The sequence below is a fragment of the Pseudophryne corroboree genome, chromosome 2, assembly GCF_028390025.1.
Source record: "Pseudophryne corroboree isolate aPseCor3 chromosome 2, aPseCor3.hap2, whole genome shotgun sequence".
In the NCBI taxonomy this organism is placed as follows: domain Eukaryota; kingdom Metazoa; phylum Chordata; class Amphibia; order Anura; family Myobatrachidae; genus Pseudophryne; species Pseudophryne corroboree.
The window spans coordinates 875,632,431-875,645,672 of record NC_086445.1 but is presented as its reverse complement, the minus strand read 5'-3'; the positions used below and the strand labels follow the sequence as shown (position 1 = coordinate 875,645,672).

At 44.3% G+C, this 13,242-nt stretch overlaps 1 protein-coding gene across 1 annotated transcript in view; it reads right to left on the bottom strand.

Annotated features, from left to right (window-relative positions):
* The window catches only part of SLC6A4 (solute carrier family 6 member 4), a 233,532-nt gene that overhangs the window by 160,915 nt on the left and 59,375 nt on the right, over positions 1 to 13,242 (bottom strand). Inside the window, exon 3 of the mRNA XM_063955956.1 lies at positions 88 to 222. Coding sequence (XP_063812026.1) covers positions 88 to 222 — 135 coding nt within the window. The remainder of the gene's footprint in view (positions 1 to 87; positions 223 to 13,242) is intronic.

Genomic DNA, 13,242 nt, shown 5'->3' with positions numbered 1-13,242 from the left:
CACAATAAGGATTATCAGAAAGTGAATGGGAAATATGATGAAGTGTAGAGTTTATTTCTGATAATTGAATCAGGATTATAATCTTACCTTTGAATAAGGGACATATTTTCCTCCATATAGAAATACAGCCATTTCTATGATACTGACCCAAGGCCAACTCCATATAAAACAGAGGAATGCCACCAAACACAGCCATAATCACATATGGAATGAGAAACGCTCCTGAAATTACAAGGTATATATGTGTATACATTTTAAATACATTTGTCTGCAGATACCATAGATGAATTCTTAATATACGTACAAATATCATGTCGTGTTAGTTTGTAGAGCCTATTTAGTTACAATAAACAAGACAAGTGCTATCGTACTTACCCTTACACAGCTAAGAATACAGAGCCCTGTAATAGTTCTTAATTATATATGTGCTGTGTTCTTTCTATCAGTCAGGACAAGCATTTGCCTCTCAGCCAATCACAAACAGTTTACCCATGTTTGCAGCTTGTGATTGGCATCACAAAACCTCTTCTTATTGGGTTCAGCTCCGATGATTCCTGTTTGGATAAATCTAATATGTAGTTTTATAACAGATACTCTTAGGAAGCAGCTCGTTTGCTTCATATGGTTTTTATTTTACTTCTAATCGGACTAGGCTAAGAATGGAGACTCCTTCAACAAAGAACATTGTGCTGTTTAAAAAATAAAATAGTGGTGAATGAGGGGTTTAGAGAAACCTTTATTAAAATAATTTGTTTATGTTACTTTATTTATTTATTTACTTATTTATTGATTGATTAAATGATTTTTGTTGCAGTTATTGGGGAATAACATGATTTACTGTATCCACTGATACCATACAAAAGCAGGAACAATGGGGTGGTACTCCAGGGGTCCCCAGTTTTACAAGCAGTGTAATCCCAGCAACTAGCACCCCAGGGAAGCCTGGAAGAGCCTCAGTGTTAATCGGTACAGGCAGTGCTTAAAGTGGCCCTGTAGAGGTGGTGGAACTCATTTAGACTGCCACCTAAACCCCCCCCCCCCACCACCACCACCACCACACACACACACACACACACACACACACACACACACACACACACACACACACACACACATATTAAGCGGAGCCAGTGCTAATGTTTTCGCTACCTCCCTGCAAACTATAAAATATTGCCCTATTTCCCATACTTTATAAAAGTACATTGATCTCACAAAGAAGCAGCATGGTACCCCTAATTCAAATTATACCACACAGTAGCACAATCTTATTCATATGACACTGCATGTAGTGTCCCTGATTTATATTACACCACATAGTAATGCCCCTTAGTGTGATGTTAGTGTAGTCGAATGCTTAATATTTGTAGACACTCCCTTACTGATCTGTGTAAGCCTGAATCTTCAGTGATGGTCCCTGGGACCAGGGGGATGCTGGGAAGTGGGTGGTTTAGTGTGCAGTGTGCCTGGAGTTGGTGAGGGAATAAACAGCACAGCAGTGAACTCACATGTCTCTGTGTCCTGATGACTGGATTTACAAACGTATGAACAAAACATGGTGTCAGAAGAAGTTTAACTTGGACTGCTAGTGCTCTCAGAGTGTGAAAGAATCTTGCAGAAGTCTGTGGCTGGGATACTCTGTGTCTGCAAAGCCTGCCGTGTGCTCCTATCTTCAAACAGTGAGTAACCATGGATAAACTAGCTCCTCCAACCGGCATGCTGATGTCTGGTAACTTGTCTGAAAACTGGAAAAGATTTAAGCAAAGGTTTAATATATATCTTGCTGCATGTGGAGCTGATTCAGAGACTGACAAAACGAAGGCATCCATTTTCCTCCATGTGATAGGAGAGGATGTGCTGGACATTTATAATAGTTTTCAATTTGCTGAGGGGCAGAATATGGTGCTATCCTCTATAATGCAAAAGTTTGAAGATTATTTTGTGCCAATGAAAAATGTGACATATGAAAGATATAAGTTTTTCACATGTGATCAGAAGTCTGTAGATGGATTTGATCAGTATGTTACAGAGCTGCAATCACTCAGTAAAACCTGTGAGTTTGGTGATTTAAAGGATTAACTGATTAGAGATCGTATTGTCTGTGGAATACCTGATAATGGACTCAGAGAGAGATTGCTGAGAGAGCAAGACCTAACACTAGAAAAGGCAGTGACTATGTGTAGATCTGCAGAAATAACTAGATTTCAAGCCAAAAAGTTACACAAGGAAACTGATGTGCATGTACTGCAGAAAACAGAGCCATGCAAACCTCCATTCTCAAGAATGAAGCAGTCTAAGCCACAGTCTAATTGTTATACACACCAGTGCCAGCAGGAATGTACTGGTGTCTGAACGGAGAGGGATGCAAAACAAATGAACTCACAGACAGACTGGGGAATATGACATTACATACACAGAAGGTGATAGGGTAACAAAATAAACACAAAGTGAACAGAGAAGCCCAAAGGCTAAGAAACTGGGTGTCTCCCTAGTATTAGGAATGCTCAGATGGAAAGAAGCGAGATGTTGTGATTTAATACGTAGAGAACCCAAAATGCTGTTGCTAAGGGCAACAGCAAAACCCTAAAGGGTTACCAACGGGTGTGGCAGTAAACTCCTTGGTCAGAGATGGAATAATAGACACAAGGAGAGTCTCCACAATCCTAGTCCTCACTTGCAGTGCACTGGTTCAGTTTACTGCCACTAAACTGACACCTGAACACCTTGCACAGTGAGAAAGGATTTTGGCAGGCAAGTCTGAGAATACAGCCACAAACTTGCTAGGTTCACAGAGTAGCAAAAGAACCCCAGCAGGTTAAACGACTGACTCCAGTCTTACTGCTAGGTCTGGATTGGCAGAGTGTAATACCAAATCCCAAGGCCTATTTGCAGTAAGCAACAAACAACCACAAAGTTTACACAGTACTAGCTAGCTTTCAGGAACTGACTAACCAACAAAGATTCAGCAGCATCTGCCTAACCTGAGAAGAGGGTTTATATAGCAGGTGCTGTCCACGCCCCACTCAGACCTCACAGACTGTGAGCACAAAAACCAGCACCGAATCCCCTGCCGTGCACAGAGCCTGTAACCACTGCACAGCAAAAGACCCGAACCGGAGTATCAGCTATGCTCAGGTTACTCCGCTAGCACTTGTCACCCGGTTGCCATGACGACGTGGCAGCACAGAGCAGGAGACCCTAACAGTACCCCCCCTCTGACGAGGGGTCAAAGAACCCCTACCACCGGGTTTATCGGGGAACTGCGAGAAGAAAGAGCGTAACAGTCTGGGAGCATGAAGATCACAACTGCGCACCCACGACCGCTCCTCCGGGCCATACCCCTTCCAGTGCACCAAAAATGACAGCCGACCCCGAACCATCTTGGAGTCAAGAATCCTTTCAACAACAAACTCCCTCTGGCCACGTATCAGAAGAGGGGAAGGTCTACCACTGGAAGAAGGATTACTAATCGCCCGTTTTAAAAGGGAACAATGAAATGTTTTATTGATACCCAAAGAACGGGGTAGATCTAACTGAAATGCCACCGGATTGATAACCCTAGTGATCTCATAAGGACCGATGAACCGGGGGCCTAACTTATGAGATGGCTGTCTCAACTTCAAATTCTTGGTAGACAACCAGACGAAGTCTCCTAATTTGAAGCTGCAGGGTCTTTTCCGCTTATCAAAAACCCTTTTGGTCACTAATGACACAGACACAAGGGCTTTCTTCACTTTCCTCCAAATACCTCTAAGGACCGAAACCACAGAGGAACCACCAGGCGTGGAGTCCAGGGGGTCAAAAGAATTGGCCTTAGGATGATGCCCATACACACAAAGGAAGGGAGAGATCCCTGTAGCAGAGTGAGCCGCGTTGTTATAGGCAAACTCCACCATGGACAGATGAGCAATCCAGTCAGTCTGACACTTGGAGACATAACACCTGAGGAACTGCTCCAAGGACTGGTTCACCCTTTCAGTCTGCCCATTAGACTGCGGATGGTAGCCTGACGACAAGCTGACAGAAATCTGGAGATCGGAACAAAATGCCCTCCAGAATTTGGCCACAAACTGGGATCCGCGGTCAGAGACCACATCAAGTGGCAACCCGTGGAGGCGCACAACATGCAGCATAAATAATTCAGACAGGCATCTGGCCGATGGCAGCCCAACCAATGGAACGAAATGCGCCATCTTCGAAAACCTGTCAACGACAACCCAGATGGCTGTCATCCCCGAGGATTTGGGCAAGTCCACCACAAAATCCATTGAAATGTGGGTCCATGGCTTAGATGGAATAGAGAGTGGATGTAATGGGCCAACAGGAACCCCTCTAGGAGTCTTATTTCGGGCACAGATGTCACATGCCCGAACCCACTGATCCACATCCCTAGCCACCGAGGGCCACCACACCGCCCTAGATAGCAACTCCCGAGTTCTGGCAATACCCGGGTGACCTGCCGACTTCTTGGCATGGAATTCCAGGAACACTCGCTGTCTTAACCTAGGAGGCACAAACAAAAGACCTACCGGAAGGTCTGGAGGAGCCTGCTCCTGTGCTCTAAGGACTAATGACAAGAGGTCCTGGGTAATGCCCACTTTAATACATGATGGGGACACAATGGGCAATGGCTCCTCGGTGGTCTCCTGGATTGGAGCAAAACTCAGCGAGAGCGCATCAGCCTTGATGTTTTTTAACCCAGGGCGATATGTTATCAAAAAATTAAAGCGAGCAAAAAACAAAGCCCATCGTGCCTGCCTGGCATTGAGGCGCTTCGCTGACTCTAAATATGCCAAATTCTTATGGTCGGTGAGAATTGAGACCACAAACTTAGCCCCCTCAAGCCAGTGTCTCCACTCCTCGAGTGCATCCTTAATAGCCAACAATTCCCGGTTACCCACGTCATAATTCATCTCGGCAGGCGAAAATTTACGGGAAAAGTAAGCACAGGGATGAAGGCGATTATCAGACACCTCCATCTTAGAGAGCACTGCCCCAATACCCATCTCAGAGGCATCCACCTCCACCACAAAAGGACGCTCTGGATCTGGGTGTCGCAGCACCTTGGCCGAGACAAATGCCCTTTTGAGACGGGCAAAAGCCGCTTTGGCCTCACAAGACCAGTGAGCAACATCCGCCCCTTTCTTAGTGAGTGCCACCAAGGGCGCCACTATAGACGAAAATCCAGCGATAAATCGTCTATAAAAATTCGCAAAGCCCAGAAAACGCTGAAGCGCCTTCAAACTAGTGGGCTGCACCCAATCCAGGACTGCCTGTACCTTGGAACCCTCCATTTGGAAACCTTCTGGGGAGATAATATATCCTAGAAATGCGATTTGCTGAACTTCAAATTCGCACTTCTCCAGCTTCGCCCCAAGCCGGTGGTCTCTGAGTTTCTGGAGGACTAAGCGTACATGCTTCGATGTTCCTCCAGGGAATGGGAGAAGATTAGGATGTCATCTAAGTATACAACTAAGAATCTATCCAAATATTCCCTGAGCACATCGTTCATGAAGTCCTGGAAGACTGCCGGGGCATTACAGAGCCCAAAAGGCATCACCAAATATTCATAATGCCCTGAGTGGGTATTAAAGGCAGTCTTCCATTCATCCCCCTCTCTTATTCGGATTAGATTGTACGCACCGCGTAGGTCAATCTTAGAAAAAATGGTGGCAGTACGAAGCTGGTCAAACAAGACCGAAATGAGAGGCAGTGGGTATGAGTTTTTAATCGTGATACGGTTCAATTCCCTGAAGTCGATGCAGGGTCGCAACGAACCGTCCTTTTTACCCACGAAGAAGAACCCCGACCCAACTGGAGACTGTGAAGGTCTGATAAATCCCTTAGCCAAGTTCTCCTGAATGTACTCTGCCATAGCCCGAGTCTCAGGACGTGACAGGGAGTACAACCTGCTCTTGGGAAGCTTAGCATTTGGCAACAAATTAATGGCACAGTCATAGGGGCGATGGGGAGGTAGTACCTCTGCAACTCTTTTGGAGAACACGTCCGCAAAATCTGCATAACATCCTGGCAATCCTGGCAAATTTAGCTGCGAAAGCCTGACTGGAAGGCTCAAGCAACTCCTGAAACAATCAGTACCCCAACTAAGAATCTCCCCAGAGACCCAGTCAAATTGAGGATTGTGGGCCCTTAACCAGGGTAACCCCAACACCAATGGGGCAAAAGTACAGACAGTCACATAAAAGGACAATTTTTCAGAGTGTGTGGCTCCAATAAACAAAGAAATCTGGCTAGTGCAAGAGGTAATTTTACCCTGGGATAATGGTTCCCCGTTTAACCCACAAATCACAATTTCCGATGCCAAGGGTACTAAGGGAACAGAGTGTTTCAGGGCGAATTGGCGGCCCATAAAAACCCCGTCGGCCCCACTGTCCACAAAGGCCTCAGTCTTGACAGTTTGACCGAGGATCTTCAAGGTCACCGGAATGATAAAAGTCTTCTTGGGAAATTCTGACTTCTGGCCTGACAGGATATTTCCCATCACCCTCAGGCCCTGAAGTTTTCCGGCTTTTCTGGGCATGATACTACCACATGACCTTTATTCCCACAGTACAAACATAACCCCTGCTGTCTCCTCCGCGTCTTCTCACGCGAGGAGAGGCGAGTAGCCCCAATCTGCATAGGCTCCTCAGAAAATTCCTCAGAGTCTGAGGTTCCCTTGGGAAAGAAGGAAACCTCGGTCTCCCTTTTAAGCCTGCGCTCTCTCAGCCGTCTATCCACCCGAATGGATAACTGCATGAGCTGATCCAAGCTATCAGGCAAGGGATATTGTACCAGTTGGTCTTTTAACTGGTTAGAAAGACCTCTTCGGTACTGGTGTCTCAGGGCTGGGTCATTCCATTGGGTATCATGGGCCAACCTCCGAAACACCGTACAATAAACCTCAACTGGCCTTCGCCCTTGCTTAAGGATCGAAATCTGAGGCTCGGCTGAGGCCGTCTTGTCAGGGTCATCATACAACATGCCCAGTGCCGTAAAAAAAGCATCAACACTTTTAAGCGACGGACAGTCAGGCTGCAACCCATATGCCCAGACCTGTGGGTCTCCTTGTAGCAAGGAAATCACTATGCCCACTCGCTGAATCTCCGACCCAGAAGACTGAGGCCTAAGTTGGAAATATAGCTTGCAGCTCTCCTTGAAACAAAAGAACTGCGAGCGATCTCCAGAAAAACGATCCGGGAGATTTACTTTCGGCTCCTTAACCCCTGAAGGTACTGCTGCTGTGGGAGCTACGCCAGCGGCCTGCGAGGTGTGCATTTTAATGGACAAATCATTAAATTGTCGAGTCAGGACCTGCACCTGATCGACCACCTGTTGCAAAGTATTTTGAGGGGTATGCTCCATATTCCCACAAAATTTCAACAGGAGTATTGGGCTGCTGAATATGTTATGCACACCAGTGCCAGCAGGAATGTACTGGTGTCTGAACGGAGAGGGATGCAAAACAAATGAACTCACAGACAGACTGGGGAATATGACATTACATACACAGAAGGTGATAGGGTAACAAAATAAACACAAAGTGAACAGAGAAGCCCAAAGGCTAAGAAACTGGGTGTCTCCCTAGTATTAGGAATGCTCAGATGGAAAGAAGCGAGATGTTGTGATTTAATACGTAGAGAACCCAAAATGCTGTTGCTAAGGGCAACAGCAAAACCCTAAAGGGTTACCAACGGGTGTGGCAGTAAACTCCTTGGTCAGAGATGGAATAATAGACACAAGGAGAGTCTCCACAATCCTAGTCCTCACTTGCAGTGCACTGGTTCAGTTTACTGCCACTAAACTGACACCTGAACACCTTGCACAGTGAGAAAGGATTTTGGCAGGCAAGTCTGAGAATACAGCCGCAAACTTGCTAGGTTCACAGAGTAGCAAAAGAACCCCAGCAGGTTAAACGACTGACTCCAGTCTTACTGCTAGGTCTGGATTGGCAGAGTGTAATACCAAATCCCAAGGCCTATTTGCAGTAAGCAACAAACAACCACAAAGTTTACACAGTACTAGCTAGCTTTCAGGAACTGACTAACCAACAAAGATTCAGCAGCATCTGCCTAACCTGAGAAGAGGGTTTATATAGCAGGTGCTGTCCACGCCCCACTCAGACCTCACAGACTGTGAGCACAAAAACCAGCACCGGATCCCCTGCCGTGCACAGAGCCTGTAACCACTGCACAGCAAAAGACCCGAACCGGAGTATCAGCTATGCTCAGGTTACTCCGCTAGCACTTGTCTCCCGGTTGCCATGACGACGTGGCAGCACAGAGCAGGAGATCCTAACACTAATAAGGAAATGTGTAGTAGATGTGGAAATGCTCACAATCCTAAAATGTGCCCGGCTTATGGTAAAACCTGCATGAAATGTGGTAGACTTAATCACTTTGCCAAATGCTGTAAAATAATAAGTAAAACAACCAAAGTGCATGCTGTTAAATAAACAGATTAATTATTTGTGGATTGCATTGAACTTTGCAGTGCAGATAAGAAAGAATGGATTGTCCCTTTAACTGTGAACGAGATTGTCATTCCCTTTAAGCTTGATACTGGTGCGCAGGTGAATTTAATATCATTTCAAGACTATAAGACTTTTAGAGTAAAACCTAAAATTCACCCAGCCAAAGTGAAAGTTACAGGGTACACTGGGGAGGAAATTCCTGTGAAAGGTACATGCTTAGTGACACTGAAATATAAGGGACAACAGTTTAAAACATCTCTACTGATTGTGGATAAAAATGTGCAACCGATTCTAGGATTAAGTTCCTGCGAGAAACTAAGCTTGCTAAAGAAAGTTTTTATGGTGACATCACTAGTAGAAGAAGACTGCAAATCGATGTTTACAGAATACAGAGACTTGTTTGAAGGTCTAGGTTGTTTGCCTGGAGAGCATAAAATAAATATAGACACGCAAGTTTCTTCAGTGATACACCCCTGTAGAAAAGTGCCGTTTGCGCTGAGAGAAAAACTGAAACAAGAGTTAAATCGCATGGAAGCCTTGGGTGTGATACAGAAAGTTGATGAGCCTACTGAATGGGTAAGCTCCTTAGTAATTGTTGAAAAGAAAAATGGACAACTCCGAATATGTCTAGACCCCAGAGATTTAAACAAAGCTATTAAACGAGAACATTTCAAACTACCAACCAGAGATGAAATCATGTCGCAATTTGCGGGAGAAAAATGGTTCAGTAAATTGGACGCGTCTTCAGGATTCTGGCAAATGAAGCTAGATGAGGCCAGCTCAAAGCTTTGTACATTTAATACACCAGAAGGTCGATACAGATTTCTTCAACTACCATATGGAATATTGTCTGCTCCACAAGTATATCACAAAAAGATACACATGATTTTTGAACATATTCCGGGTGTTGAAACAATGATGGATGACATTATTGTCTGGGGATCTACAAAGGAAGAACATGATTCTAGATTGAGACAAGTAATGGAACTTGTCAAGAAAGTGTATCTAAAGCTAAACAAGGACAAATGTGAATTTGGCGTGAATACACTTACCTTTATGGGCGACGTGGTCTCGGATCAAGGTGTAAAACCAGACCCAAGGAAAATATCAGCCATAGTGAACATGGAACGTCCTAACAACAAAGACGACGTCAGAAGATTCCTAGGAATGATTACTTACTTAGGAAAGTTTATTTCTCAACTCTCTGAACGAACAGCCTCTCTTAGATGGTTTTTGTATAAAGATAACGAGTGGATGTGGTCACATGAACAAGAAGAAAGTTGGCAAAACTTGAAACAGATCATTACAGAGCAACCAGTGCTAAAATTCTTTGATCCTGCGAAAAGAATAAGAATTTCAGCAGATGCTTCGCAATTTGGCCTAGGCTCAGTGCTGTTACAAGAACATGAGGATACATGGCAACCAGTAATCTATGCATCAAGAGCACTGACAAGTGCTGAAACAAGGTATGCTCAGATAGAAAAAGAACTTCTAGCGATCACATATGCATGTGAGCGATTTCATCAGTTTGTGTATGGTCAAACATTTACAGTGGAAACTGACCACAAGCCATTGATAGCTATCATGACTAAATCATTACATGACTGTCCCATGAGAATTCAACGAATGCTTATTAGACTACAGAAATATGATGTACACTTGCTGTACTGTCCCGGCAAATACATGTAAATTGCTGATACACTTTCTCGTGCTGTGGACAAAAGTGAAGGTTCCAAAAGTCTGATGGATGAAGAGATAGAAGCCTATGTTAATTTGATCGTAGCTTCTCTACCAGTGTCTCTTGCAAGACCAGAACAGATTAGGAAAGAAACTGAGACAGATGACACAATTAAGGCGTTGAAAGATATCATTCTGAAAGGTTGGCCAGCAGAAAAACATGCGTGCCCGCTGTCTATTTATGATTATTGGATGTACCGCAGTGACCTTACAGTTGTCGATGGTATTATTTACAAGGCAATAGGTTTGTCATACCTGCACAACTAAGAAAAACTATGCTGTGCAAGATACATGAAGGCCACTTAGGAGAAGAAAAATGTAAGCGGAGAGCGCGTGAAGTTATGTATTGGCTAAGAATAAACCAAGACATAGCACAGACTACAGCTACATGTGAATTATGTCTTACATATAGACCGAAACAACAAGTCGAGGTACTGAGTCCTCACGCAGTGCCAGAGAGACCGTGCCAGAAAGTTCGCGCAGATTTGTTTGATTCTAATGCAAAAACATACATTGTCGTGACTGATTATTACTCTAACTACCCTGAAGTGAAGACACTACATACAACTACTAGTAAAGCCATAATCGATTGCATGAAGTCAATCTTTGCAAGGCATGGTGTTCCTATGGAAGTGTTCACTGACTGGTCCTCAGTTTTCCAGTGCTGAATTTAGACAATTTGCTGATGAGTGGGAATTTGTCCATACTACGTCAAGTCCCCACTATCCACGCTCAAATGGGTTGGTGGAAAGTTCAGTAAAAACTGTAAAGAGTCTCATGAAAAAAGCTCAAGAAGGTAAAGAAGATTTCTACAAAAGTCTTTTAATCTACCGCAGTACACCTTTACAGAATGGACTTTCTCCTGCACAAATGCTGATGGGAAGGACGATTAGAGCAAATCTCCCGATACATGATGAACTGCTTAATACACATAACTCAGCGTTGGTCAGACTGAGTAAGGAACGTCAACAGGCGAAACAGAAACTGTTCCATGACAGGCGAGCAAAAAGCTTTTCTGATCTAAAATCAGGTGACCAAGTCTGTCTCAGAGATCCCGAGAAAGGTATTTTGGTGCAGAAAGGTATTGTGCAAGCACAAGTAGCACCAAGATCTTATACTATACGTACAGAGCGTGGAACGGAAGTAAGAAGAAATCGGGTGGATTTAAGATCTCAACCTAACCATAATGAAGACAACATGACTGAAGAATACCCTTCATCTGACATGTATGATGATCCTGATAATGGTGAACAAACCACGATTCTAGAAAGGTCCAACATGGTCGATGAAACACAGACTGTGTATGAAAGACCCAAAAGGGAAATACGCAGACCTGAGAGACTCATTGAAACGTGTTAGATGATGTTCTTAATATGACGTTGTTAATTGTTGCATTGAGGCGTGCAGGACTTATCTTTGAAGAAAAGAGGATGTGATGTTAATGTATTAGAATATTTGTAGACACTCCCTTACTGATCTGTGTAAGCCTGAATCATCAGTGATGGTCCCTGGGACCAGGGCGATGCTGGGAAGTGGGTGGTCCAGTGTGCAGTGTGCCTGGAGTTGGTGAGGGAATAAACAGCACAGCAGTGAACTCACATGTCTGTGTCCTGATGACTGGATTTACAAACGTATGAACAAAACACTTATTATGGTTAAATCGATTACTAGTGCCCTTTAATCACATTGCGTTACACAATGTTACCCTTTATACATGTTATGCCACTCAGTAGTGCCCCTTATATGCAATGCCCACAGTAGTGCCCCTTATACACAATTCCCACTGTAGTGGTGCCCCTTACACATAATGCCCACAATTCTAGTGCACCTTACACATAAGGACCACAGTAGTGCCGCTTATACACATAATGCAGCTTATCAGCAACACTAGCATCGCCTGCATCATCAATTGACATAGGAATTATATGTTGGAATTACTGTGCAGGGCAATGGAGGTGGCGGAAATAGTTCCCCCTACTATTACAAGTGGTGGAACTCAGCTCCACCTCATTCCACCCCCCTTCCCCCACACACTTTAACCCCTGAGTACAGGGCTGGTTGAATTTATGAGAAGGTTATTTTTCTATCCACTAGAGACTCCAGTTCTATGCTGTACAGATTGTAATTGGCTCACAGAGTGACAAGGGGACACTCGCTTCTGTTTTCCTGTTATAGTGATACAGCTCAGATTGTGAAGCCTAAGACTGCGAACCAGTTTAGCTGGAGGATTCCCAGATTTAGTAGGATCCCACTGAAGGCTGTAACGTGGTTTTTAATTATTTTTCAAGCACTGTAAATATTATTATCTTTTATTTCTTCAGCGCCACAAGAATTCTGTATCATTGTATAAAGGCAAACAACATACAGGATTACATGGGTATACAGTGAGCAATATAGACACATACAGACAAAATTAGAACCTGCAAAATGCATAATTACATAACAAACATGAGAAGAGAGGGCCCTGCTCACAAGAGCTTACATTCTAAAGAGCAATACACAGATGAACGCGACCAATGAGGAAGTTTATGGTTCATTTCTACATCCAATAAGTATTATCACTGCAATTTCAAAGGTTGGATTCTAAAGGGATAGCTTTGCATGGGATGGCATCGGGATCCTGGTGCTTGGGATGCCGGCAGTCAGAATTCCGACAACGGCAACCCGACGCACAGGATCCCGACACCTGGAAGGTAAGTAGGCTACCCCCCCCCCCACAACCCTAACCCCCCCTTTCCGCAGCCAGCTGCATCTGTAAAAGAGTGCACCACCCACAGCATTCCTCTTGCAAGGGCAGCCAGAATCCATATCAGCAGACTTTATTCCAACTGATCTCTTCAAACAATCACCTTAGAACAGCCCCCCAACAATGTCTACACACCCACAGAATACTCCATTGCCACCCAGTAAAGCGACTGAGATACTGCTAAGTCATAATGCTCTAAATTGCATATGTTGGACGCGGTGCATTCCCAGTAAAACTCGCAAGATTCATCTGCATTTGGAATTACACCCACAATATCTGAGAGCATACA